The sequence below is a fragment of the Caenorhabditis briggsae genome (assembly GCF_000004555.2).
Source record: "Caenorhabditis briggsae complete genome, chrX, whole genome shotgun sequence".
NCBI classification, from domain to species: domain Eukaryota; kingdom Metazoa; phylum Nematoda; class Chromadorea; order Rhabditida; family Rhabditidae; genus Caenorhabditis; species Caenorhabditis briggsae.
Genome location: NC_013491.2, coordinates 10,409,879 through 10,436,036, shown reverse-complemented (window position 1 = coordinate 10,436,036; position 26,158 = coordinate 10,409,879). Strand labels below are relative to the sequence as shown.

The 26,158-nt window shown below is 42.1% G+C and overlaps 6 protein-coding genes and 1 non-coding gene across 7 annotated transcripts; 3 read left to right on the top strand and 4 right to left on the bottom strand.

The window, feature by feature from the left end:
• Positions 1 to 503: 503 nt before the first annotated feature.
• On the bottom strand, positions 504 to 536 carry CBG27721 (the record flags this gene model as incomplete). Its single annotated transcript, XM_045239684.1, has 1 exon — positions 504 to 536. The coding sequence occupies one exon, from the start codon at positions 534 to 536 to the stop codon at positions 504 to 506; it is 33 nt and encodes a 10-aa protein (XP_045099560.1).
• A 547-nt stretch (positions 537 to 1,083) lies between these two features.
• On the bottom strand, positions 1,084 to 1,728 carry CBG27720 (the record flags this gene model as incomplete). Its single annotated transcript, XM_045239683.1, has 2 exons — positions 1,084 to 1,321; positions 1,703 to 1,728. The coding sequence occupies 2 exons, from the start codon at positions 1,726 to 1,728 to the stop codon at positions 1,084 to 1,086; spliced, it is 264 nt and encodes an 87-aa protein (XP_045099559.1).
• A 40-nt stretch (positions 1,729 to 1,768) lies between these two features.
• On the top strand, positions 1,769 to 2,012 carry CBG14609 (the record flags this gene model as incomplete). The annotated part of the gene is made up of 2 exons (XM_002644593.2): positions 1,769 to 1,879; positions 1,941 to 2,012. 2 exons carry the CDS (start codon positions 1,769 to 1,771, stop codon positions 2,010 to 2,012), a joined length of 183 nt encoding a protein of 60 aa, XP_002644639.2.
• Positions 2,013 to 2,266: 254 nt separating this feature from the next.
• Positions 2,267 to 7,307, bottom strand: Cbr-vit-2 (the record flags this gene model as incomplete). The annotated part of the gene is made up of 5 exons (XM_002644592.1): positions 2,267 to 2,523; positions 2,575 to 2,815; positions 2,863 to 6,054; positions 6,102 to 6,386; positions 6,435 to 7,307. 5 exons carry the CDS (start codon positions 7,305 to 7,307, stop codon positions 2,267 to 2,269), a joined length of 4,848 nt encoding a protein of 1,615 aa, XP_002644638.1.
• A 4,574-nt stretch (positions 7,308 to 11,881) lies between these two features.
• Cbr-acn-1 lies at positions 11,882 to 15,529 on the top strand (the record flags this gene model as incomplete). Its single annotated transcript, XM_002644591.1, has 11 exons — positions 11,882 to 12,310; positions 12,357 to 12,446; positions 12,532 to 12,603; positions 13,069 to 13,385; positions 13,436 to 13,925; positions 13,973 to 14,223; positions 14,273 to 14,419; positions 14,464 to 14,752; positions 14,798 to 15,027; positions 15,078 to 15,309; positions 15,359 to 15,529. 11 exons carry the CDS (start codon positions 11,882 to 11,884, stop codon positions 15,527 to 15,529), a joined length of 2,718 nt encoding a protein of 905 aa, XP_002644637.1.
• A 614-nt stretch (positions 15,530 to 16,143) lies between these two features.
• Cbr-pnk-4 lies at positions 16,144 to 19,389 on the bottom strand (the record flags this gene model as incomplete). Its single annotated transcript, XM_002644590.1, has 9 exons — positions 16,144 to 16,233; positions 16,883 to 17,006; positions 17,054 to 17,517; positions 17,563 to 17,725; positions 17,778 to 18,337; positions 18,385 to 18,541; positions 18,588 to 18,950; positions 19,004 to 19,191; positions 19,240 to 19,389. The coding sequence occupies 9 exons, from the start codon at positions 19,387 to 19,389 to the stop codon at positions 16,144 to 16,146; spliced, it is 2,259 nt and encodes a 752-aa protein (XP_002644636.1).
• Positions 19,390 to 22,499: 3,110 nt separating this feature from the next.
• Positions 22,500 to 22,573, top strand: CBG28206. The gene has a single exon. It is a non-coding gene (tRNA).
• Positions 22,574 to 26,158: the final 3,585 nt, after the last annotated feature.

Here is a 26,158-nt window from a genome sequence, read left to right as displayed (position 1 = left end):
CGAAAAAATACTGTAGTCTCTGACAAAAATTTTTGTTTAACTAGTTTTTCATAATCGAAAGAAGAAACCGTGTTTCCAGCTGTCATGTGAGCCAAGGGGGTAGTCTGAAAACAGTAAAAACGTGAATTTCAGCTGGTTCTCTTTCCGACCCCCCCCCCCCAAGAATTGTAAGCATGTGTGTGGTGGCTCTGAGTCGTATTTTGTTGGCGAAGCGGAACGTATTCATATGATAAAATTAATTCTGAAACTTGTGATTAGCTACCAAATATGGGCATCGTGAAACGTGACAGCTGATGTAGCATATTCTGAGTGAGTTCATTTCATTTTTCAAATAGTATCCTGCCTACGTATACATGCAATTCTTTATAGATCCCGTTTTCAAGACAATATCTGAAATTCAATCTCCAAAAAAACCTATAAAACTCGACGTCGACATCCGCCAACCATTCCCATTCTATTTCCAGCGGGCTCAACCGAAAGATCCAATCAAATACTGAAAAAGATTAATTCTTCAAGAAAAAGAATTGGTTCAACATATTCTTTATTTTTAGCGGCGCCCAAGCAGCATTTACTTGAGCACATTGAACTTGTACTTCCTTAGAACGTTTGCTTGGTAGGTGGAAGGAGGAGCAACTGGTTAGAAGCGGGTTCTTTTTTCTTCCTCTCATAATCTCCTCATGCATTATTTTTCATCCCTCTCTTTTTTCGAAAAAAAGAACTTTCGACTCATACACGTTTCTATGACATAGACAGAGTTCTAGAAAGAGAGGAAGATAGAGCTGAAAAAGGGCAGCAGGTACATCTTCTCATTAATCTCTTTTGCTTGACTGTTCTCTGTTAATCAATTATTCCACTCGGAGAAGTTTTAGAAACTTTTCTCACTTTTCTTTTTCGTCTTCTATTTTCTCTTTTTTATTCTTCTGTCATCTTCTATTTGAAGTTTTCAGAAATTCATTTAACCTACTTCCTGGCCTCCAGATACTGCCACCACCTCTGTAGGTCAACATTTCTCGCCGTCTACCTTCTAGCTGTTTCCCGAACCCGCGCAAGCCCCCGCCCCTTCCTTGCTCCGCCTGGATGAGACTAGTCGTGTTCTGTTATAGGGATTGGGTTTAGGCGCTGTTCTTTTTCTTTTTCTTTTCCTTCTTGTACTTTTCTAAGTTTTTTGAGCCTTTCTTCTGATCTTCTCAATCTTCCGTTTTGCAGGAGAAAAAACAGCATGTCCGACTCTCCGAAAGAGTTTGTTCGCGTTCGTGTTCGCAGCACTTTTGAGCTTGCCGATCCACTTTGTGAGCTTCCACCAGATCCGGATTGTAAGATTCTCTCACCAAACACCATTCGCCAAAAGCAGAAGGAAATTGATGATTTGTTGAAGAATGCAAAGTGTGAGGATGGGATGTCGATGGACTCGATTGCCACCTACATTCCATCAAAAGCGACTTTGAAAAAACGTGAGGAGGAAGCAAAGGCTGTTGCTGCTGCTGCCGAGGAAGAACGATTGGCGAAGATTGCTGCACAAATCGCATATCACGAAGCTGCTATTGCCAGCTTGAAGCGTGGATCAATCGAGGAGGTACAGCTGGACAAGGAACTTGAGAAACTCTCTATTACTCGTCCGACTTCGGTCTTCGCTGAGGATAGAGTCATCAACTCTGAACAACACACTCGTTCAAACTGGGCGTCTCGTAATTCATCTGACAGCATCACGATGGTTACATCGCCAACCATCGGAGCACTGGCTGCTGCTCCACCAGCGATGGGAGCTTTGATGGGAGCTCCGCCAGGAGTTGGTGCAATGGTCGTTGCTGCTCTTCAGCCAGGACAGGCTCAAGTAAAACTAATGGAGGGTGGAGAAGCGGATGACAGTTCTCTTAGCGATGTGAGTTTGGCTATGGATGGGATTTCACTACCAAAAATATTTTGAAATAATTTAATTTCAGGATTTTCAAATTGTTCACGACGAGTTCAAACAACCGGATGTCATGGAGAAAGCTTGCAAGAAACAACGCTGAGTACAACACCAATAATTGATCATTTTCCAATCTCTTTGGATTTTTCAAAACTCTCCCTTAGTATATTTTTTTCGATCTCCTGCTCTTAGTTTTTCAATCTCTGATCTTTTTTGTTCCCAATCCCCATTCATCCCCCTAAATCACTGCAAACACGTTTTTTGAATGTGAAATTTTTATTTCGGAAAAAAGCCATAAACTAATAACAAAACACAGTGTTTTGCACGAATTTACAGAGAGTAGGTGCCGGTCAAAGCTTAAAAAGCGACGCAGGCAGTTGGGACCTTGACGGCCTCGACGAACGAGACTGGGTAGTCGTTGAGCTCGAGTGGTTGTTGGCGAGACTCCTTCAAGAGACGGCTGGCATCTCTGTTGTGACGTGGCAAGCAGGTGAAGCGAATTTTTCTTTGTTGAGATTGCTCGGCCTCGTATCCACGGCGGCACTCGGCGACTGGCTCAACGGAGAAGCAGATGCGGTGGGAGAACTCCTTGATTTGAGTCTTCTCGACGATCTCTGCAATTTCAAAGAACTTGATATGGTTCAGGAGGTGGTGTGGAAACTTACGGTTCTTCTTTTCGGACTTCTTGTTGCTCTTCTTGGTGTATTGTGGCTCCTCATCGTTATCATAAGACTCGTCGGACTCGTCGGACTCCTCCTCATCTCTCTCGTACTTTCTGTAGTTCTTCTTCTCGGTAAGACGCTCCTCCTCGGTCTCGCATTCCTCGTTCTTGAGAAGGTAAGAGCGGTGGAACTCCTCCATGTCTTCGGTCTCGGTGTTGTCAGCGGTCATGAACTCGTTGGTGGACTGAAAATTGTAATTTAGAAGACAAACTTAGCTTTTTTCTTGCTTACCTCGTCGTCGTTGTTTCCGCAAAGTCCGCAAAGTTGTTGTTGGCGGCTGTAGGATGGGAGTTGGGTTTTGATGGTGTATCCATCGAAGCGAACCTCTCCTTCTGGGAGCTCAATAACGATGGCGGACTCTCCGAGTCTCTCGATTTGGTAGTCAACGAAGTCCTCAGATTGGATCTTCTTTCCGTCGACCTTGACGCGGATTTCCTCATTTTGGAGTTGGGCAACAATCTCTTGCTCTCCACGGAGAACCTTGATCATCATCTCCTCGGAGTTCTTCTCGACCTTCTTGGAGAGAACAGCGAAAGTTGGCTCCTCAGAGCAGTCCTTGGCGATGAGGGAGTAGCAGGTGGTGAGTGGGGTCTTGTAGAGAACATCATCAAAAGTGCGGATTTGGTTCTTTTGGACCTTGCACACAGCTCCGGAAGCCTCGGTGTATTGGTACTTGGTGGCACGTTGAGCGATGGATGGAAGGTGGACACGTGGGATTTGGGTGTTCTTCATCTCGACACGTCCTTCTGGGGTTTGGACGGTTACGTTAACGTATTGACGGGAAATTGGCTCGACGGTGAGTTGAAGGACGACGCGGTTTTCCTCGTTGTCCTCTGGACGGCTCGAGACGGTCCAGTAGTTGTAGGCCTTGACAAGGTCGAAAAGGCGGCTCATGGTCTCTTCGTTTTCCTTGGTGAACTTGTAGTCGGCGACCATGTTGACTTGGTTGAGACGGGCAGCCTTGATCAAGAGCTCGTACTCTGGCATTCCTCTGACTTCACGCTCCATGTTGCGTTCGTACTTCTTCTGTTCCTTGGATTGTTGGAGTTGGGCGTTGATGTTAAGCTCGTTCTTCTTTTGGGATCCCCAGGTGGAGGTAAGAGAGAGTTGAACCTCACGGTGTGGTTGCTCACGGAGTTGACGGAGGGAAGATGGCATTTCTGGGCGGATAGCAAGAAGTTGGGAGCGGAGGGTCCAGTCCTTCTTCTCCTCAGCGAAGATTGGGGAGCGGTTGACCTCAACGGTCCATTGGCACATGCGGACTTGCTTGTCGCAGACAGTGGTAAGCTCGGATCTCATTTGGTAGTCACGTGGGGCCTCGAACTTGAGGGTGATAAGGCTCTTGTATCCTTGCTCCTTTTGGATGTTCTTGATCATCTTGGAGAAAGACTCACGGCGGTTCTCGGATCTCTCTTGCTCAAGCTCGAACTCCTTCTCGAAGATCTCGTTGCTGATCTTGATCTCGGAGAGTGGAGTTTTCTCGAGTGGGGAGGCGGTCATGCGGAAGACGAATTCAGCTGGGCGGTTCTTGTTCTCAACGGTGACCTCGAAGTCTTGCTCGGCAAGAAGCCAGTTCTCGACGGAGTGTTGGCGGAGGATGTTTCCACGGGTGGAGAACTCGAGTCCAAGGTAGTTCTCGGTTCTCTCGACCTCTTGAGTCTTCTGTTCCCATTGTGGGACCGCGACGGTTCTCTCCTCAGCCTCGATGTACTCGAACTTGGAGAATCCTGGGTGGCGGAGGAAGACGACTGGGCGGGTGGAGAGGGAGACGATCGACTTTTGGCTCTCTGGAACGATAACCTTGTAGACGAGCTCGAAGTTCTTCTTCAATCCAGCGACAGCTTGGATCTTGAGTGGAGTGTAGGCGCGGATGGATTGGAGGGTCTTGATTCCTTGCTCGAAGAGTGGAGTGAACATTCTCATCTCATAAACGTGGGTGGCAGCAACCGATGGGCGGGCCTCGACGGTCAAACGGAGCTCAGTTCCGTCCATCTCGAGGGAGATTTGTCCTTCAGCAGACATGACAGTTGGGATCTTTCCGGAGATGGTGAGTGGGAGTCCAAGGGTGGTTGGGAACTTGCGGACAGCCTCGTAGAAGAAAGCGGCGTGGTGGGCTTCGAATTCGGAGTCCTTGTTGAGCACACGGCGAATCGCGGAGAACTCAATCTTTCCGCTGCTGACGAATCTCTCAACAACATCCTCAACAAGTTGGGAGTCGATTGGGAGGACGGCGAAGTCCATATCCTTGTAGCGAAGGTAGATCATGGCGTAGGCATTCTTCTCGTTGCGGGTGGATGGACGGGCACGGATGTTCATCTTTTGGGCGAGCTCCTTAAGCATTCTGATTCCGGTTTGGATGCGGCGTCCGCGGACAACAGTGGTGGACTCTTTCTCGAGAGATTCGAGCTTTTGAAGGGTCTTGTAGATGTATTGGTCCATGTTCTCTTGAGAGAATCCAACTTGAGCGAAGTACTTGTTCCAGTTTCCTCCGAAGACGGCGTCAAGGGAAGCGTGGAGGTCCTTTGGAAGGACAGAGTTCTTCTCGAAGATGGCGGCGAAGTCGAATTGAGCTCCGGAGAAAGCATTTTGCATGAAGAGTGGGAGTTGGGCGTATGCGGAGGCGATCATCTGCTCTTGTGGTTGGTAGCGGGTAAAGGAGAGAACCTTAGCACACTCAGTGGCAACACGTTGGTAGCATGGGTTGGTGGATTGGGAGAATTGACGGATCATTTGGTAGGTAAGAGCGGCAACTTGTTGGTTGGACTCCTTCTCCATTTGAGAGACGACTTGAACGAGGAGTGGCTCCTCTGGGCGGGTGTGCATCATTCTCCAGAGAGCAAGAATGCGGATTTCTGGCTCGTATTGACGGTTCTTGTAGATTGGGAGGAGGACTTTTTGGATCTTGCGTGGCATGGAGTCCTTAAGAAGTCTGAGGGCATCAATAGCCTCCTTGCGGACTGGGAGTGGTTGGCGCTTGTCGACAATGATGTCGTTGAGCTCGTTGACGGAGATATCAAGTCCAGCGTTTCCGATGGTCTTGAGGGCAAGAACCTTCTCGTAGGTGGTCTCAGCATCTTGGAATTGCTTCATGAAGGTGCGGAAGAACTTGTCCTTCATCTCACGCTTGTCCTCACGGATGAGTGGGCGGAGGCTTCTAATGTCGACGACTCCACGGACAACGGATCCAGTGGCGAGCCAGACGGATTGGCGGATGATTTGGTTGGTCTTGGCAACACGGGATTGGGCGAACTTGAGAAGGGACTCGGCAATGCTTTGGGATGGGAATGGAGTCTCTTGGATGGACTTGATAAGCTTGGCAGCCTCGACTGGGGTGATGTCCTCGTTCTCAATGTGGTTGAGAAGGTGTTGGATGGTGTTCTTGGTTCCAGAGATGGCGAGAGCAGACTCAATCATGGATTGGATCTAGAAATATTTTTATATGTTTGAAACGAAATTTTCAGACAGCTTACCTTTCTGTCGGCCTTGGCGTAGATCTTCTCGTGGATCTCCTTGAGTTGAGAGATGGAGGTGGTGCGGAAGATGCGGACAAGACGGGCGAGGAAATGAGCGGTCTCTGGCATGTTGTTCTCGACCTCTTGGACTTGCTCGGTGATGGTTTTGATCAATTGGATCTTCTTGTCAAGTGGGAACTTCTCGAATGGAGAGAACTCAGCCTTGTCTCCATTCTTGTAGAAGTCCTCAACAAGTTGTTCCCAGCGGGAAGAGTAGATGATGTCTTCCTTCTCTCCGTTGGCCTGGAAAGTTTTTTTTGAATTTAACAAATAACTTGTAAAAGTGCATACCTTCTTGATGTGGCTCTTGATCGAGTGGCTCTCCTCGAGAACAAGCTTGGATCGAGTCTCGGTCTTCATGACTTCTTGTCCGTTGACATTGACGGTGTAGCGGGAGCGAACCTCGGACTCCTTGAGCTCGTTGTTCTCCATAACGTAGGTGTAGACAGTTTGTGGGCGGATCATTTCAGTGTCCTTCTCGCATTCTGGGCACTCAGAAGAGAAACGGAGTCCATAGGCGATCTCGGAACGCTCGGTGCACTTGTCGAAGTTGACAGACTTGGTGATGATGGTCTTCTTCTGCTCACGAACGACGGTGTAGGCAACTTGGCAGTCTCCTTCAAGGGTCTTCTCGTTGGTAAAGAAAGAGGTGTTCTCCTCGAAAGAAGAAGACTCCTTTCTGTAGGATTCCATCTCTTCCATCTCGTCTCTTGGGGCAACTGGGTTGAAAGAGATCATGTTGAGAACGGCTCTCTTCATGTTCTTGGACCACTCGGCGTCTTCCTTCTCGAATTGGATCTCGGAGATTAGTCCATTTCTAAGTTGGGCACGGATTGGGCGCTCAAGCATGTGCGTGTACTCCTCGGAAAGCTCACGTGGCTCCATTGAGTTCAAAGCTGGCATTTGCTCGGACTCTGGGAGGTGGGAAGCGGCGAGACGGATGTTGACGAGTTGGAAGTGGATGTAACGGTCATTGTCAGATTGAATACGGGCACGGGCAGAAATACGGGTTTGGGATTGCTCAGAAGACTCGGTTGGGAGTCCGGAGAGGACAAGTCCGTCGAGTTTGTAGTGGTAGTCAGTCTCTGGCTCGAAGCTACGCTCGAAAGCTGGGGAGGAGGCAAGGGCCAAGGCCACAAGGGAGGCGATGATGATCGACCTCATGGCTGAAACCTGTATTCTCTGTCTCTACGGCTCCCTTAAATACGAGTCGCAATTGACATCTACAAAATTGACTTCTACCTTATTCCAGGTCGTTTTAGCGCACTGATAAGATCAGGGATGGACACATGCACGCGTCCGACGGCTCAAAGTGTGACTCTTATCACCAGAAAATTGCAACATTTTCGGGAAGCCCTGTCCATCGAATCAGATTGAAGGGGTTTTGAACGTGTCCCTGAAATGTCGAAATAAGGTAATGCAGTTTGGTCAAATCGCACTTTGATACTCATGACTTTTATGATGAGGTGATGTGGCTAATATGGTGAAATGAAACGCCAAGAGAAGTGAAACTGCCTGCAATGAAAGGAAAAAAGTGGTAAAATCGAGAAAATATAGTGTTCAAATCAATTGCAGATGGAATACTCGAGAGTTGGAAAAGAGCAATTTCGGGATCGTAGGGAAAATATGGATATTTGAAAAGTGAAAATTTAGAAAGCTAGAACCTCCGTTAAGCATTTGAATCAAAGAAAAGAATATCAAGAAAAGAATTTGATGAGCCCAGGCAAAAGAGCAAGCATTTTTACTAGAAAAAATCTTTATGTCGCTCATCATAAGTTTGAGGAATTTAAATTTGATCTACCCTAATAAAATTTCGATTTGCCTAGGAAATCTACTTTCTTTCATTTTTTTGTTATTTACTGGAAACGCAAAAAATGCAAGATGATAAGTCCGAAAGTTATTAATGGTTTTAGGTTACCGTAGTTGCCGCTGTGAGACCTTCCACAGCTCCGATTTCTTGTTCCAGAATAATATCATAACTGTGTTTCCCTGGAATTCTCCTGAAAAAATTTACAAACCAATAGACGCAATTTGAAATTATTTTTTTCTTTGATGTGATGGGTTCTTTCTCAAACACCTACAGTGTTACCAAAACAATGTAGCTCGTTTTTCATCCAGTTTTTTTTGCTTCATCCCCTCTATTGATCACTTCCTGTTTCATACAGGTAGTTCAGGTTTGTTTCTCGGCTTTTGCTTCAAGTACACACTGCCACGAGAACTGATATCACGCTAGTTGTTGAAAATGACAACGCCGCCCGAAGATCGGCTGTGTGTGCGCACTTGGCGAATCCGCAACACACGGTAGAAGGAGAAAAGATTGGATAGTCAAATGACCCAGAAATGTCCGTGGAAGGATATAGCCCTCCTTCGACGACGTACGGAATGGCGGCGTTTGGCGCACAACACAAAACGGCCCGATCGCGGCGTCTCCCCGTCGGAATTCAGATGTAGGACAGTACTCTCTAGTCAGTGAGCGAGTGAGAGGGCCCTTTCCGCAAAAACACTCCCTTTTCTTCCTATTATTTCCTTCGCTTTTCTTTCTTGGGTAATTCACTTTCGGTTATCATTCTACACTTGTTGATGTCAGGATACTGACATCCAATCCGTCGGTGGTTATGAGGCGGCGAGAATGTCTCAGTTTCATTCCTCTGGACAAGAAGGGTTTATCTCCGCAATATACACCTCCAATTCTGAATTCATCACTTGAACTGTACAGTTTCTGATTTCTTGTCGTCACCTTTTGGTATGATTCTATCAAGCTTTGTGATTTATTAGTCTATCTTGGCTTTTAAGAGTTTCTCTTTGACTTTTGGAATTAGCTTAATTGTTTTCCAAATTTTCCGGCCACTATTGGAAGAATTTAGGCATTTTTTTAATGATTTGTGATGATCTTTATTAAACGTCTTGTGCAAAACCTGTTCAAATCTTAATTCAAACTCGAATCAGTAAAATTGTATAATTAGCTTGTAGGAAGAAGCTACAATAATTTAAAGCATTCTAAATTCAATATGCAGATTTTTCACTCATTAATCTACTCAAGCTACTTTTGATTATCTTACAGGCAGTCGTTATGAAAGTATAGGTCTTTATACTGAATCTAATTCGACGACTGCAAAAAGAGGTGATAACACAACATAAAATAAGGAACCAGTCTAATAATGAAAAGCATGCATTCATTTAATAGATGAGCAGATTATTTTGATCTTTTGACGTTTGTTTGTATTCTATTGTAATCCCATCTCCCTTAATTTTTAACACTAATGCCCATATCGCCGTTAATTGTCGGGATTAGAAAAGAAACAGTCCTAGACGTTGACTTTCTCCCGATTCACCCAGTTCGGATTTCCTTTCTCTCTCCCCTTTCAATATCTTCCACCCCCACGTCAGTTTCGTAATCCCTTTCAAATTTCGCTATCGTCACTCTGACCCCAATATCCTTGTCGCTCATTCGTCTCTGATCTGATCTTCTTCCACAACTTTTTTGTTCCATCGGATTGTCGTTGTCTCGTCAAATTATCCGAAACGTACAAGAAATAGATAGCCCTCTTCTCACCATGTCGTTGTCGCCAGTAGCATCCCGGGAATTTTTATGAGATGCGAAGAAGCGGAGAATTGGAATTCGTGAACCAAAACCAATTGTGCATAACGACCTGATCTAATCCGGAATGTATGGTTTTGACAGACGTCTTGTGTCCGATTCTCGAGACTTTCATTCTTCCATCTTTACTTTTTCCGATCCATTTCTAGGTATTGATGAAGCTTGCCAAGTCTGTTTTCCATTGACATTATCGGAAGTCAGTGGTTTCCTCGGAACACCTAATATGTATCCTTTTGTCCTTTTCACGGCCCGCGACATTCTTGTCATTTACCCAAAAGTCGGATCGGGGGTCTAATTGAGTTAATCGGTTGCAAAACGATAGCCGTTCCGAGTGGCCTTCACTTATACAGTTTTCGATTCTTTCCTTCTGTCTTCAGGACACCTTCCCTACTGCCGCCTCATTGGGCTCAACAACAATCTACTTTTCCAATCTTTTTTGGCGAAGACGACGAAGACACCGACCAAATGATTTCTAACAGGATGTATTCACCGGTGTGTTAATGATGCCGCCCACCATTCATCCGTTTCCTGAGGAGTCAGTCTGCTTACCGTTGGTCCATTGATTATATTTCCAATGGAAAGTGCATACCATCTCGTTTTTTCTTCTAACACTTTCTTCATGTGAATCATCCCTAGTAACACGTTTTCATCCAAGAAACATGTTCTTGGATGGATGAAAAAAAAGTGACGCCATTGATTATGAAAAATGACTTGGAACCAAATGGATTTTGTTCATGTCATTTTTGAAGCTAGCCTGTTATTTAGTAGATTGATTTTTGTGAAAGATGTAATGGAAGGACCCCCTAAATGTCGATTGCTACTTTGAAACTTTTAGTAAAAGAGCCTAACACAGTAAATTGGACTTAATTTTGCTAAGCTTTTATACATGATATCAAACAAGTGTCAATTGATAAATTGTTTGTGATATTATGATGAACAATTCATTACTTGCCGCGCCTTCGGCGCTTCAATCAGCTGGCTGGTGCGCTTTCGGCTCGATTCAACCTAGTTTTTTACCTGCTTCGTAGCTTTGCTTCTCACGTTTTCTTAAAAGGTCACGTAAATCTATATTTAGTTTTCAAATGTTTCAAAAGCGGGCAAAGTGACACGGGGACCAGCAAACCTCTATAGCGTTTTATAAATAAGGCAGATATTCAACAGGTCACGATACAAAAATTTTTTTCACGGTCTGAGAGCAATTTTTCAGGTTAATATGGTTAGAATTAGAATGTAACCACCTAAGCATAATGTTAAATATTCTCAAAAAAAAATATTTTCGAAAAAATTCCCAACATCAGAATGCTTAAAAATACTTAGATATATATTGTTGATATTCTTGTTTTTGTTGTAATAATGTAACTTTGATGTTGATCAAACGGTTCTAGTGTTTTGTGTGATTTTTTCTGTACTTCGAATCCAATTAGCTAGAAATCCCCAATCATTAAATTTGCAACAATTTGTTGTCTGAACGTGTTCATAACAACCGTCGTCGTCAAAAACCTCTCCTTCACACTAAAATATACCGTCGAGTGGACGAGTGCAAGGCCAGAATTTCTTCAAAAGTTATTAGAGAAAGAGAAATCCAGTGACTGTCCACACCCGCCCTCTCTCTCCTTTTTCCCACACCCAAAGAAAAGGCAAGACAAAAAAGAAGAAGCGCTGCCGGTTTTCGTTCGGGCACCCGCCAACGTTTCTCACTTGTTTGCGTCTATGAATTCCATCAAATAGTATAAAGTTCCAACTTTGGTTTTTTCAAAGCATGGGTTGAACTTTTTTGTTCGGTTTCATTTTTTGAATTGAATCAATTTTTGATCTTATCTCAACTGTTTAATATAATATCATAGGCTGGATTTCTGACATCATTCCCATAATTGTAATAGCCGCTTCTTACACTTTGATTCGCATATTATAAATAGGCACGGTACACATTCAACCGTTCCTCTCTCTTAATACTTTTTGTTATTGTTTCTCATTTCCACCGTGTATCGTGTCCACTTTGACGGAAAAGCGATAATAATCTTATTTAATATTATCCCATCTCTTCATTCGATGATTTATCCTCTCATCTCCACCTCATATTTCCTTTCCTCCCACTTTATTCCAATCCAATTTTAACTACCTAATTCCAACAATTTTGCAGATGAAGTTCAACATACTTCTCCTATTGCTTGTGGGGGCCTGTTTGCCATCGTTCTCCCAGGAGATCAAGCCAAAGTCGGAACTTCTGCCAGGAGACGAAGCACCAAAAGATCCAGAAGTCGCATTTGCTGAAGGTGAACCATTTGAACTCACTGATGCACTAGACACACCAAAAAATGGCACTGTTCCGGTCCCTGAGCCAGAGCCAAAGCCAGAGCCAGAGCCAGAACCAGAGCCAGAACCAAGTCCAAAATCTGAGCCAGAACCAGAACCAACTCCAGAGCCAGAACCAGCCATCAAATTCGACAACATCGAGTCTGAAGACTATGGAGATGTCGCTGAAGCTGTCGTTACTCAACCAGATGAGCTCAACACCGAGGTCATCGAGCAACTTGTAGACACTTTCTTGAATACCGGATCAATTGCCCCAGTAAGATATTAAGCAAACTACATTTGGTACTATGGCATTCTTACAGAATAAGACCAATAAGGGACCAGTTTATGCCAACCCCGTCGCTCAAGCACTTGTGAACAGCAGCGATTACTGGAAGGCCGACAATCTTCAGGTAAAGTGCCATTAGTTCCTCTTCTTCTTCCCTCTTATTCAATTTTTCGTCATACTAATTGTTCTTTCTTATTGTGTTGTTGCAGGCGCCAGGATCTATCAAAGACGAGGAGAAACTTCGTTCCTGGCTGGCCGGATACGAGGCAGAAGCCATTAAGGTAAAGATGATATGATAAAAACGTCACAGTCCAGCGGAGACAGAAAGCCGAGAGGGGGCAAAAGCTGAATGAGTGAGCGGGGAGTGACTGAGTGCGGTGGTAGTGGCATCGAGAAAAACTGGATTCGTTGTGATGGGATTTGCGCGCGGCGGCAAATGAATGAAGAACGGATAATTGGCCTTTTCGAATCAAAAACGTGTTGTCTTCATCGTCTAGTCAGCGAAAGAAAGAGAGATGAATGACATGTAAAATAGGAAAAAAACTAGCAAACGTTGCATGTTCTCGGATGCGAATTGAGATATGAGATCTCGAAAATTAATTATGGAATTTCTTTAAAAAATGAAATAATTAGGAGAGATTCTACTATATGTTAATCTAAAAAGTCGAGTGGAAGAAAAATGAGATCTGATTTTAAAAAATTTATAAATTTGAGATGTTATTCCAAAAAAATATAATCAATTTCAGGTCCTTCGTGAAGTTGCTCTCTCCGGATGGCGTTATTTCAACGATGCTTCCCCATCCCTCAAGCTTGCTCTCGATGAAGCTGAAAACGTTCTTACCATGTTCGTCAAAAGCACGTCTATGCAAGCCAAGCAATTCGATAAAGCATCAGTGACCGATGAAAGACTCAAGAGACAACTCGGATATGTTTCATTCGAAGGAATGTCCGCTCTTGCCCCATCCCGATTCGCCGAATTCTCTCAAGCTCAATCCACCCTTAACAGAGACTCCAAGGACTCGACCATCTGTGATAAGGATGTGCCACCACCATGTGCTCTTCAGTGAGTTCACTTTTTGTTAAATATTAAAATTTATTTTAACTTTGTTTCAGAAAAATCGATATGGATTCTATCTTCCGCAACGAGAAAGACGCTTCTAGACTCCAACACTTGTGGGTTTCTTATGTCACCGCTATTGCTAAGAGCAAGCCAGCTTACAACAACATCATTGCTATCTCCAACGAAGGAGCCAAGCTCAACGGATTTGCCAATGGAGGAGCCATGTGGAGAAGTGCCTTCGATACGCCTTCAAACATGGCGGACCTAACCAAGCAAGTCGAGAAGATCTACTCTACCATCCAACCATTCTATCAACTTCTCCACGCTTACATGCGTCGCCAGTTGGCAGGAATCTACTCAAACCCAGCTGGACTTAGCAAGGACGGACCAATTCCAGCACATCTTTTCGGATCACTCGACGGAGGAGACTGGTCTGCTCATTATGAACAAACCAAGCCATATGAAGAGGAATCTGAGACTCCAGAAGCTATTCTCGCCGCTTTCACAAGCCAAAACTACACTACCAAGAAGATGTTTGTTACTGTAAGTTACCATCGAGTTTTCTAAAAAATATATTATCAAATTATCAGGCATATCGCTATTTCAAATCTGCTGGATTCCCACAACTTCCAAAGAACTTCTGGACCAGCTCTATTTTCGCTCGTGTCTGGAGTAAGGATATGATTTGCCACCCAGCCGCCGCTCTCGATATGCGTGCACCAAATGATTTCCGTGTCAAAAGTTGTGCTCAACTCGGAGAGCCAGATTTCGAACAAGCTCATTCTCTTCTCGTCCAAACTTACTACCAGTACCTGTACAAGGATCAATCTCTTCTCTTCAGGTATACCAGGAAAACTGTTATCTTGAAACTGTTTTATAACTTTTTTCAGAGAGCCAGCCTCTCCAGTTATCACTGACGCCATCGCCAGCGCTTTCGCCTATCTTGCCACTAACCCACATTACTTGTATTCTCAGAAACTTGTTCCATCCGACCATTTAGACATTAAGAACTCCGTGATCATCAACAAGCTTTACAAGTAAGAGTGCCAACTGTGTCTTATCAATAAACTTACCATTTTAGGGAGTCGCTCGAAAGCTTCACCAAACTGCCATTCACGATTGCCGCTGACAACTGGAGATACGAGTTGTTCGAGGGCAAAGTGCCAAAGAACAAGTTGAATGACAGATGGTGGGAGATTAGAAACAAGTATGAGGGAACTCGCTCTCCACAACCATACAACACTTCCAACTTGGACGCTCTCATCCACAACTCTGTATCTCAAGTCAATTCCCCAGCTACTCGCTCTCTTATCAGCTATGTTCTCAAGTTCCAAATCTTGAAGGCTTTATGTCCAGAGGGAACTATCTTGGTACGATTTTCAATAGGTTTTTGATGGCTAAAAGATGATTTTCAGAGCGAAGGATGCATCTTGTCTGAGGATACTACCGAGAAACTTCGTGAGACCATGAAGTTGGGATCTTCGATCACTTGGTTGAAGGCTCTTGAAATGATCACTGGAAAGGGAGAACTCGATGCTCAACCACTTCTCGAGTACTACGAGCCACTTATCAACTGGCTTCGTAACACCAATGAGATTGATCAAGTTGTCATTGGATGGGACGGAGAAGGAACTCCATTCACTGTGTAAGTTTCTGTTCTGATAGAGGTTGACATCAATCTCTCAATTTTTTCAGCGAAGAAATTCCTAAGACCAGACAACCAGGAGATGGAGGAAACGGACTTCCAAGTGAAGATAGAGTTGCCTTCCCAGGAGGAGAATGTGTTAACGGACAAGAATGTCTTCTGGATTCTCACTGCAACGGAACCATCTGTGTCTGTAACGAAGGTCTCTTCACTTTGGAAATCGGAAACACCTTCAACTGTGTGCCAGGAAATCCAGCTGATAGTGGATTTGGAGATGGAAAGGTATATTTGTAACAAGCAATTTTACTCTTATCAATTTGGTTTCTTCCAGGGAGGACTTGTCATTGGACTCTTCAACAACGAAGCCACGACACCAGAGCCAGCTGCCGAGCCAGAACCAACTACAGTAACCAGCACAAAGATGCCACCACGAGTGAGATCGTCTGCTGCTCTTCCAACTTTCTTATTGACTGTTCTACCAGTTTTCTATTATCTTTTATAATTTGTTTTCAACAAAACTTTAGAACCTTAGGTTTTGATCTTGAAATCTCTGACTTTCTTCCCTTCTCTCTCTTCTCCACAAAATTTGCTGCAATGATGATAATTATAATATTAGAAAATCTCTAATTAATTTATATTATTTTTATCGAGTTTCGGGCCCGAGGCTACATTAGTCCCTCAACTTCTTCTTCTTCTTGTTGCTGTTGATGAAAAACGGTTATCAGAATTTTACTCCCCTGTCTTCTCAAAAAAGTTTCCCTATATATTTTTTAAGTAGTAAACTTGTCTCAGTTGTACAGCATATCAGTTTCAGCCTGATGATTCATTGGCCATATTGAGAAATAAAAATTAATAAAACTTGTTTTTGTGTTTCGGGGGAGGCTTAAAGCAAATTCAGAGAAATGTTCGAGGATACGGTTGCGTGTTAAAAGCGCAACAAAATCGAATTTTGTGGAATGAGAAACAATGGGAGAGTTGGGGAAGGACACAGGAATTATTGGGATAAAAAAGTTAAAAAGATGGCATGTGAGAAAGTGATATAATAGTGTTTAATCACAACATTTCGAATAAAAATCACCCATTCGAGTATCTCTGATGAGATGAGGTAGGCGTGTCCTACTTTGTTCCATGCTCGTGTTTAAATACCACACTGAACATCTTCCCTTTAAGACGGTCAGCAAGCCATTGGGTTTTGATGACGGCAGCCTGGAAAAAGATAATTATTTTTTTGGAAAAAACTTTAATACGAAAAATCATACGAACTAAGCAAGAATCTAAGTGATTCAGTTTTTGCCGCTCTGCCTTCTAGATCAAATCAACCGGCCACTCTCAGATTTACAGGTAGCAGTATTATTTTTTGATTTGACAAAAGTTTCCATAATGATTCATAGACCCAATCAGAACAATGTCTGAAGCCGCAACGCGTGTCGCTGACAGCACACAAAATTTAGCTTTCACGGAAGACTTTTAATGAGAATAAAATTTAAGGTGAATTCACACGAACATTGTCAACTCATTATATTGTTTATCTTTTTTCAACGTTTTCCAGCCTCTTAAGCGCAAATTTTGTCAGTTTCTCGATTTTCTATTTTATTTCCCGTCTTTTCAGTTTGAGAAATATTGCAAGGCGCATGGCGCATTAAATGACAGTCTATAACTAGAAACATTTTTTCCTAAAAGTTAGGGCAAGACCATCACAGACACGGCCAATTCTGCAAACACACTGCGTGACGCGCAATTTTTTTCAACACTTCAAAAGAAATTTGATCTTTTTTAGTCGATAATCAAGAACTTTCAGCCAATATTTACATATTTTGTATATGATTCATATCTAAATCCGTAATAAAGCACTCACCTTGAGAGTGTCACACTTGAACTGCACATTAAAGTTAGTGTGAAGCGCACGTCCCATTCCTTCAATAATCACCAAATCTGTCTCGTACTTCTGAACGACAGTGTTGAGATCCTCGTGAACTCGTCTTAAAGTCATATTATTTTAATGAAGCGATTAAAATTTTCAGGCTACCTGGCATCAAGACATGGCGACTCTTGTCCCGACTGCACAAACATTATCTGCTCAGTATCGATAAACTTGGCGAGGTCCGCATCAGCCTTCTTGAGCTCTGGAGCCAACTCGATCATTTCTCTGTACGTGAGATCATTGAGAGCTGGAAGAGTGTTGGCACAGATGATAACCTTGGCACCATTTCGAAGAAGTTCTCTGGCAAATGGAATCACTCCGAGGATATAGTCATATCCAGAATTGTCAACGAAAATGAGCACGGATTTATACTCCTTGTGCTTCTGGTAATAGGATTCGAATCCGTCGAACAACCACGGTCGATTCTCAACGTGATTGATCGCTGACTGGAAGCTAAGCCCTTTTTCACTGCTCATCAACTTCACGACCTCCTTGGCTCCCCAGTCGAAGACGTTTCCAGCGAGAAGACAACGCGACACATACTCCACCACGGCTTTCTCGTCCCCTGCCTGAAAAAATCGGAAAGTTATATTGCTAAATCAACTGGCATTCACCTCTTTAAGCTTGTCAATCGAAGCGAGCACAATTGGAAGCTCTGCAACTGCAGAAAGATTCTCCTCGTGTTTCTTTTGCACATAAATGTCATCGAATCCTTTCTCCTGCAGAATTTGTTCACGGACCTCGAGCAAATTTCTAGCGTTTGAGTTACCGTAAGCACTAAATAGGAATTGATAATTAGTTTATAGATTCAGTTTACAGGAAAACATACACATGATGCTCTTTGATTGTGTCCATGGTCTTGACAAAATCGCTCTCAAAATCTTTGGCTCTGCTGATCACATCTTCTTGATCCGGACACCCACTCTGAGAAGCGATGGCAAGTTCGGTGAGTTTTGCGATGGTGTTGTCTAAAATTTGAATCCAAAAATCACGAGCCTCATCATCCGTGTTGAAATCAATGGCGTCCGGTTTTCCATCTTTGTCAACAAGCAAGCAGAACGGAGCAGCTTTTAATCTAGCACACTTCAATGCGAACGTCTGAGTCTTGAATCCAGTCTCCAGTGGTTCAACCGGAACAAAACGACCTAGAGCAGTGGATCCCGAACAGTACTCCTTCCAGTACATATCGGCATTTGGGCATCCCTCCAGGAATGCTCCCAAACCAGTGGTGTAATTCTCGTGACGAAGGAAGCATGCCTTCAGTTTACCACCAGACCAGTAGTTACAAGCGAATGAGAGCGTTTTCATGACGATCGGACGATTTCTGACTAAGAACCCGTTGAAGAAGACTCGTTTGACATTTGACATCTCGGAGAGCATGAAAGCGATCTGAATCATTCTTTACAGCAATTCTTCCTCAAGAGTAAGTGGCTTACCTGAGAGACATTGTAGAGTACCATTCTGAGGAGACTGAGGATCGCATTGTTCTTCGACTGATCATCAAATTCTCCGGCTCTACGAATAGTCTGTGCACGAGTGACACGACCGAATGATGCAGCGAGCAAATGAGGATCCATATTGAAGTTGGCAGCTCTGAAATAAAATTTTATTTTTCAAACTTTTCGTTCTTACAGCTTACCGATCTCCGTAGATATCTCTGATGAAAATGTCGAACTCCTCTGGACTTCCTTTGAGAGCACGATCCATCATCTCTTCAATATCGTTGACACCTGTGATCAATTCCGAAAGACCGAGGAAACTGGCACCTCCGATTGAGCTTCCTCCGAGTCTTTGGAACTTGTTGGGTCCGTCGACAAGCACCACGGAGACTCCAGTACGAATGTTGATGAGAAGATATGGATACATGGATTCTGTGTTGAGCGTTTGGAATTCGTACTTCTGAGACTCATCGAACGAGTAGGTGAAACTCTCGGCTTCGATGTTACGCAGAAGGAATGAAGTTCCATTGACGAGTCCTGTGAAGGCTTCGACGTGACGCAATCTATAACCGCATTTTTAGTAATAAATATGTATAATTCACAAAAAAAATCTTACTTGACATCCAACGCCTTTCTGATTACCTCCTCGATTTCAGCATTTTGACTAGCAGTGACAACAAAATCAACGGTGGTTCCCTTCAAAAGTGGACACGTGTCACCGAAGAACTGTAGAATCAATGGAAAATCTGGATACTGGACTTGAATGCAGTAGATTCGGTCTTCTGATTTCTCTGTGTCCACTCTCTGAAGCTCGACATTTTGTTAGAAACTGAAATGAAATATACCACTAACCTTGCAATCCAAAGTTGTGTGAGAAAGAGGCACTGTTGATGAGTAGATGATCTTGACTGTCTTGGAGCACGCATCAAAGCAGATGTGATTGATTAACGGCGCATCTCTGACCAATCGGTGGAAGTCGATATTTCGTTGAGCTGTGTCCATCGAGAAGCTGGAATCATAAAAATTGAGTGAAAGCTAAGAGAATGTGAAAAAAAGAACAAAGTTTCACAAAGTGAGAAAAAAAAGAAAAGCGAGGGATAGAGAGAGAACGAGAAAAAACACATACATTTAGCATGACTTTTTATCCCATTCAAAAAATGTGACAAAATTTGATGTCTGCGTCTTTTTTCATTGTCATCTTATCTATAGAATAGTAACATGTCTGGTGGAAAAACGTATTGGTCGTCAAATCTAAGATTTAAAAAAAAGAGGGATTTTAGAGAGGGAAAAGTTCAAAACAGGTACGATGAGGAAAGAAAAGGTGGAAAAAATAAAAATTTTCGTTGAACAATATGCGGAAATCAAGTCATGTGAGATAGTAGATGATGTTGACAAGCGGTATGTTGTTTAAGAATGATCAATTGCGGCATTTATGAGGACAGAGAGGTATTTCTAGGTTCAAACGTGTATTTTAAAGTTTAAAGATTTGAACATTCACGAAACTGCGGGAGGATGAAAACCGATTGAAAATATTCAGTGGCTATCGAGGTGATCTTAATTTATTTTTTCAAACTTGAAAAGTTCTGTTTTGAACTCCGATTTTGTTTATCCGAGCGATTACTATGAGAAAAAAGACGGAACAGGCAGAAAAAACTGATTTCGTCGTATCCTAAAAAGTGTCACGACAGTTGAAGACTGCTCCGTAACACCCAAATCGCCTAATTCATAGTGAGTCGCTACGCAGGCAAATAGAGATAATGTCACAATGTGAAGATTCGAAAAGTGGTGCAAAACGAAAGGATAAACGGCTGAGTTTCAGTTTCGAACAGTGATTCAGAGAATTCGCCTCAATAATATTGAAGAAAATGCCCCTATCCAAAACGATTTCAGTTTCATCGTAGGGAAATGAAACCAAAACGAATGCGGACAATAGGATTATTGCGATATGCATATGCTTGCAAGCGTCGCCCATCCTAGCACTGGAAATATTGTTTTCGTGGCGAGACCCGCTGGACCGTCTGTGATGACTCAACTCGGATGGCATAGATTTGAAGAAAAATGACTCAGAATAGCACGGGATCGAGGAAGGGAACATTATTTGAAATTTGGCCCCTAGCCGATTTTCGACGCGTCGTGAGTCCTCGTATTGGTCTCCAGCCGAGTAGTGACTCAAATCAATGCTTAAGCTGCTATAATTTTCAAAATACGAACTGTCTGTGGAGAAGTATTTTCGTTTCAAGACCCATTTTGAACTGAAACGAATTTTTAAAAATGAGCTTCATGTTTACTGATCAAAATATAAAACTCAGGTATTTTTTGAGTAGTTATCGTACAATTAAATTGCATTCAGATGGTTTTCGCAGATATTTTGTCGAGTTGGCTGACAAAAAATGTTTTACGAAGAATGATCAAAGACGAGAAAATAGAGAATTATAAAATCAAAAAGCTTAGGGCAAAAAACAGACCATGGGACGATGGAACACGGCCTTGATCGAATTCCGAAAATTGCCTTCAAACTTTACAAAAGCTTTCAAGATTTCGTTTGAACATCTCTCAACACAGTTTCTTATAAAAACTTGAAAAAAAAAGATTCTGTTCGTTGCAAAAATGCACGGAGCGTCAAATAAAACTAATCAAACTCTGAGAACAACATTTTCACTTTTCCTCATCAAGAACGAAAAAAGAGCGGAGAGAAGAAGTGGAAAGGACGCGCTAAATGAGAAAAAATGAAGATAATTGAATATTTGGAATAATTATTTCGTGCGACCGGATGAGCAGCACGAATTGAAAAAATCCTGCTCCAAAGAGGAACTCGTTTGTATACTTGCCACACAGCTGCTGTGTAGGTTTAAAGCAGTAAGCAAGGGAAAAAAGGAAGAAAAAACATCGGGATGACTTGAGAAATAAGTAAAAATCGCCATTGGCTGACAACTAAAGCTTATGAGGAAGTAGGGAAGAGCAAAAGGCCAATGAATAGTAAGATTAAGATCGTTGGTCCTATTTTACAAAAATTTCGCGGAAAAATAAAAGATGAAACGGATTCTTCAGTGTTCTGTTTTTTGATTCTGATAGAAATCCAAAGTCCTGTACGGTGTGTAAACGAGAAATTGTGAAAACGGTACAAAACGTATAAAAAACTATTTCGAATAAAAAAAAAGCAAATGTTTCTCGGAATAATAAAGGTTGGGAATCGACAAAAAACCTTTCTGTCGTTTAAAATTCCGTCTTTTAGTTCTAAAATCCCATCTCTCTAGCTGAAAATGACAAAAAAATGGCAAGAGAACAGAGAAAAAAGATTGACCTCACACTCGCGAAACGTTCGACCACACCGGTAAACAAGTGAGCCCTCGCCTGAGGACACCAAACGAGAGAGTGTGCTCTGTATGGAGTGTGCAGACATGATTGCACGTCTTATAATACCAGGCGCATCTCAGCTAGTGTTCTTAGAAAACTAGAAAGAGGGAATTGTGTGATTCGCATTCATAACGGGTGGTAATGGACAAGAGAAGGAGAAAAGAGAGCTGCTAGAAGTCTCTTTTTTCTGGAGTAGGTCAGATAATTAGTAGTAAGAGAGGGTGAGAGACGGAGACGTTGTGAGAACAAAATAATAATTAAGAAACAAACACGGCGGCAGTTTCTCTAAATGAAAATACAATATTGTGGTGTTAGTCATAAGTTTTCGGAAGATGGAAAATCGGACCTGACATGTTATGTCTATCTTATCAAAGATGACCAGAATAGAAAAAGAGATATCACTTTTTTCTCACTTGTATTATTGTTAAGATGTAGTTTCTTTGACAGAATTCGTTAATTCTAGATAGAAGAACGACATGTCTAATGGAACCTTTTGTCCATCTCCGCCAGAAGAATGTTGCACTGAAAATAAGAGCATACCAATTCAGTTTGTTGCAATTCGGCTTCCGTTTTCTTTTTTCTCCTCTCTTTTCTCTCTTACTCTCTCTTCAGACAGAATAGTTAAGCGAAGGAGACAACACACAACCACTTTCTCTCGCTCTCTCTCCCGACCTCTTTGATTCTTCTCGCTCTCGCTCCTTGCCTCGTCGCAGTTTATGGTTGGCTTGTCATCACGCAGCGCCCTTAAGGTTAACATGGCCGCCATAGCTCAGTCGGTTAGAGCGTGGGTCTAATAAGCCCAAGGTCGCAGGTTCGACCCCTGCTGGCGGCAAATTCTTTTTTTTTTATTTTTTCAAAGATATATCAGGATTGCGAGAGATGTATAACCTTTTTGTGTGAATAAAACTTTTTTTTGCTGTGGCAAACATTTACAAAACAATAAAACATTAAGTTTCCACAAATAAGCAATGGAAAATAAAACGAGAAATGAGAAACCAAAAAAGTAAAATAACAATCATCGACCTCATAAATTGAAGAAGCGTCTTATCGGAAACAAATAGTTTTTTATCATGTATGACTCCGCATTGATACACTTGAACATCAGAACTTTGACCGAATTGATGAACAAAATATGAGATTCTAAAGAAAAATTAATTTCACAAACAATTAAAAATCTTAACAATCTGAATAGCAGCTTGTTTTATGAGAGAAACGAAATCAGTGTTGTAAATCGCTAGATTTTTTTATTGGTTGGAAATAAGCTGATTGAATTTTTCTCATAATGTTTGTGTAAGCTAATTTCGACCAAGTTGTTCAATTTATAGAGTTCTATTAAAAAACTCCAAATATAATTTCTAAACCTTTCTGTGATCATGTCAAAAATAGACTAAAAACAATAAAGTGCAGTGAAGAGAAACACAATTGATAAACATGATAAGACTTTTTTTTTCTTCCCGACAAAAAAAAATTGACAAGATACAAAGAGCTTGTTTCCGGAAATTGTATGCTACCAAACATCGTACATCTTCCGAGACAATCAGGCTATGGTTCTATGTTCGTGTACTTTTCACCCACCCTGTAAATTATGTCTTCAATTTTTTGAAGTTATCACGTTCTCTGATGTTCTGACATTGATACCATGATGATACTAGGAAATTTTTCCGAATAGAAACTATTCTTGACAATTGGCCAGAAATCAGCCGCCTACGCACAATTCCACGTTCAAGAAGTGTCCCGAATGATGCGATAATCGGCGCGCATCTTCATAACCAGAATATTCCATTAGATATTCGCCTTATCATTGCTTTTACTTATCATACCGGAAATTTGAACGGAAGTCAAGGGTCCGACAAACCGCCACATGCCTTCTTACAACTCAACTACCGTAGTGAATGAGACGCTTGGCTCGCTGCTGAATGGAGCCATTTGGGCACCGCACCTCGTCTCAGAAAAGCCTCCGCCCTTCCAAATCGAGCTTCGAGGCCTCTCGTCCCATGTTCGTGTGAAGGCTCTCGCTCTTCATTGCACTCACAACCAATGTATCCAGCCGCGTTGAGTAAGTTGTATTATTTTTGTTCCTGAAGAATTAGGCAAGTCTGCCAAGTGTTTTATGGCACCACGTCGTTTTGGCTGACAGGATGTGATTATTGTTAGGATGCATTTGGCGTCTTTGGGGGTACGAGCACAAAGGAACGGAAACAGGCGCTTCCGCACCTTATTTCCTTGCCTCGATGCCAAGTTTTATAGAGCCTCAGTTCTTCCGAAGTCAAGATCTCCGGAAACACTAGCGATTCTTTTCTTCATATCGCGTGTTTTTTTTCTAGGATAGGAATCTAGTCTCTCAGAAATCTCTCAATCTGAAACGTTTTTTTTAATTTTCAGTTTTCTATGACAGAAATGGCAAAGACATCTGTTTTGAGGAAGACAGTAGAACGTACGAATTATAATTTTTGACATATTACTTCATTAGAATTTTAGTAATTTCAAAGTCGATATTGTCGACGATCTTTATAAAATATCTATTTCTATTTTTCAATAAGTCGAAGAAATAATAAAAACTGCCAGCTTGTTTCAGCTTGAAATTTATTTCGATGCTTCTCTAGGAAAACATGCGAGCATCAATTTGTGACTGTTTTCTTCTTCGGATCAGGTTTTGAAAGCATTCCTTAGTGAAACATCCTCTCCCTCCATATCGCCCACGCCATTTTAGCCCACTTTGAAAAACTAAAGTATTTTTTCTCACCTGGCTCACCCCCATCCTTGCATCCCTTATCAAACAGAACACATTCAATTTTTTGTCAGCTCATCCTTTGTCTCCTTCCGGTGCCCTCACATGACTTTTCGAACATTACCTCCAGGAAATTAAACAATTTCCATGGATCTAGCATTGATAATGATATTAGCATATACCAGTCCGCCCATTACCCTATTCTTTCCATTCTATACGCGGAGTATACGTTTTGAAATGTACACCCATCAGAATTCTGAGGAGTATTATGATGCTTTTGATTATTTCTATGATACTCCATCTTTCCGTCCGCAAGCTGGTGAGAAGGATTTGTTGAGAACTGGATCCAAAGATTCGAGATTTCATTATAAATTTTGTTTTTCAGATAACTACAACAATGTGTGCCAGCCAGCTCCTTCAGCTCAGTGGGATACTTCCCTGTCCAATGGACAAGACACGGCTCGCCTAACCGATGGTCAGTTTGATGAATAGTTTCCTTTCACCCTTTTCTATTAACAAATGCTAATGCAGTTGACTCCTTTTTGCCGCCCAACGATATTTATGATCGCTGTTATCTAGATTTTTCCTTTACAATGTTCCATCTTACACATTTTAGAGAAAAAATGACTTGTGAGGTTTCATTCAACGTTGGGGACCCAAGTCACCCAAGAAATGTCTCAGGATTGCTAAATGATGTGTGAGACGTCTATTGAAGCATGCTCGAATAGAGCAGTTATGTGTGCATACCTTTTGGATAGCTCTTGTGTTTCCTTCGCAAAGCACAGGTTTTCTTAGAATTCGCGAACAAAAAGCAATGACTTTAGGTAAAGAAAGGAAGGGAGAATAGTTTGAAAAAAATGACGTTGAAACTTGCTCACTAGAGAATAGTGTTAAGTTGCAAGTTTTTGAGTATGAAACGCATAATTGAGAAAATGTTTAGTGAACCGCCCCGAATCAGGCTAATTACGCTGAGGATCATGACTTTTGCCAATATCATTGTTTCAATCTTCTAGAAATGTACGTCTTTATAAGCTCTACCAAGAACTACTAAATACCGTAATTCCTCTAATAGAACCCCACCTCTAATAGAAGCCAACTCTGGCTGTGCAGGTTTCTTCTCGGTTATTGCAGAAATAACCATATTTTGCTAATTTTCCGGTAATTTCCATTAATTCTTGTCGTTTCAGAAATATTCCTGTTCAGTTCAGAATTAAACGCCTTTAATTCGAGCCGTTTTTCTAACGGAAGTCCACCCTGAGAAAGAGGTTAAAAAATAGAAACCCATGGGCCTCTATTAGAGGAAATACGGTACATTACCGCTGTAACTTGTGATAAAAGGGTCACCTTACTAACGTAAAACAAATTTATGTCAATTTTCATAGCAGATATTGAATCAAGAATTATTTATTAGTAAAAGACTTTCATGCATACTTGTAAAATTCCGGGTCGACCCGCCAAAACCCAGGCCTGAGGAAATTTTTAAGGCCCGGACCCGGTATCAAAAATCATGTATTTTTAAGCCAAATTTTGAGCTCTCAGTATAATTTTCTCCATTTTTTTGTTATTTTGGATTGTTTGTCTGTTTGCTCTAAAAAGATCGAAAAAACTCGAAAAAAAATTTTTGATCGAAAAAAATCACATAACCCTTATGTGTTTTTCGAAGTTTTCAAAACTTGTGAAATGACAGGC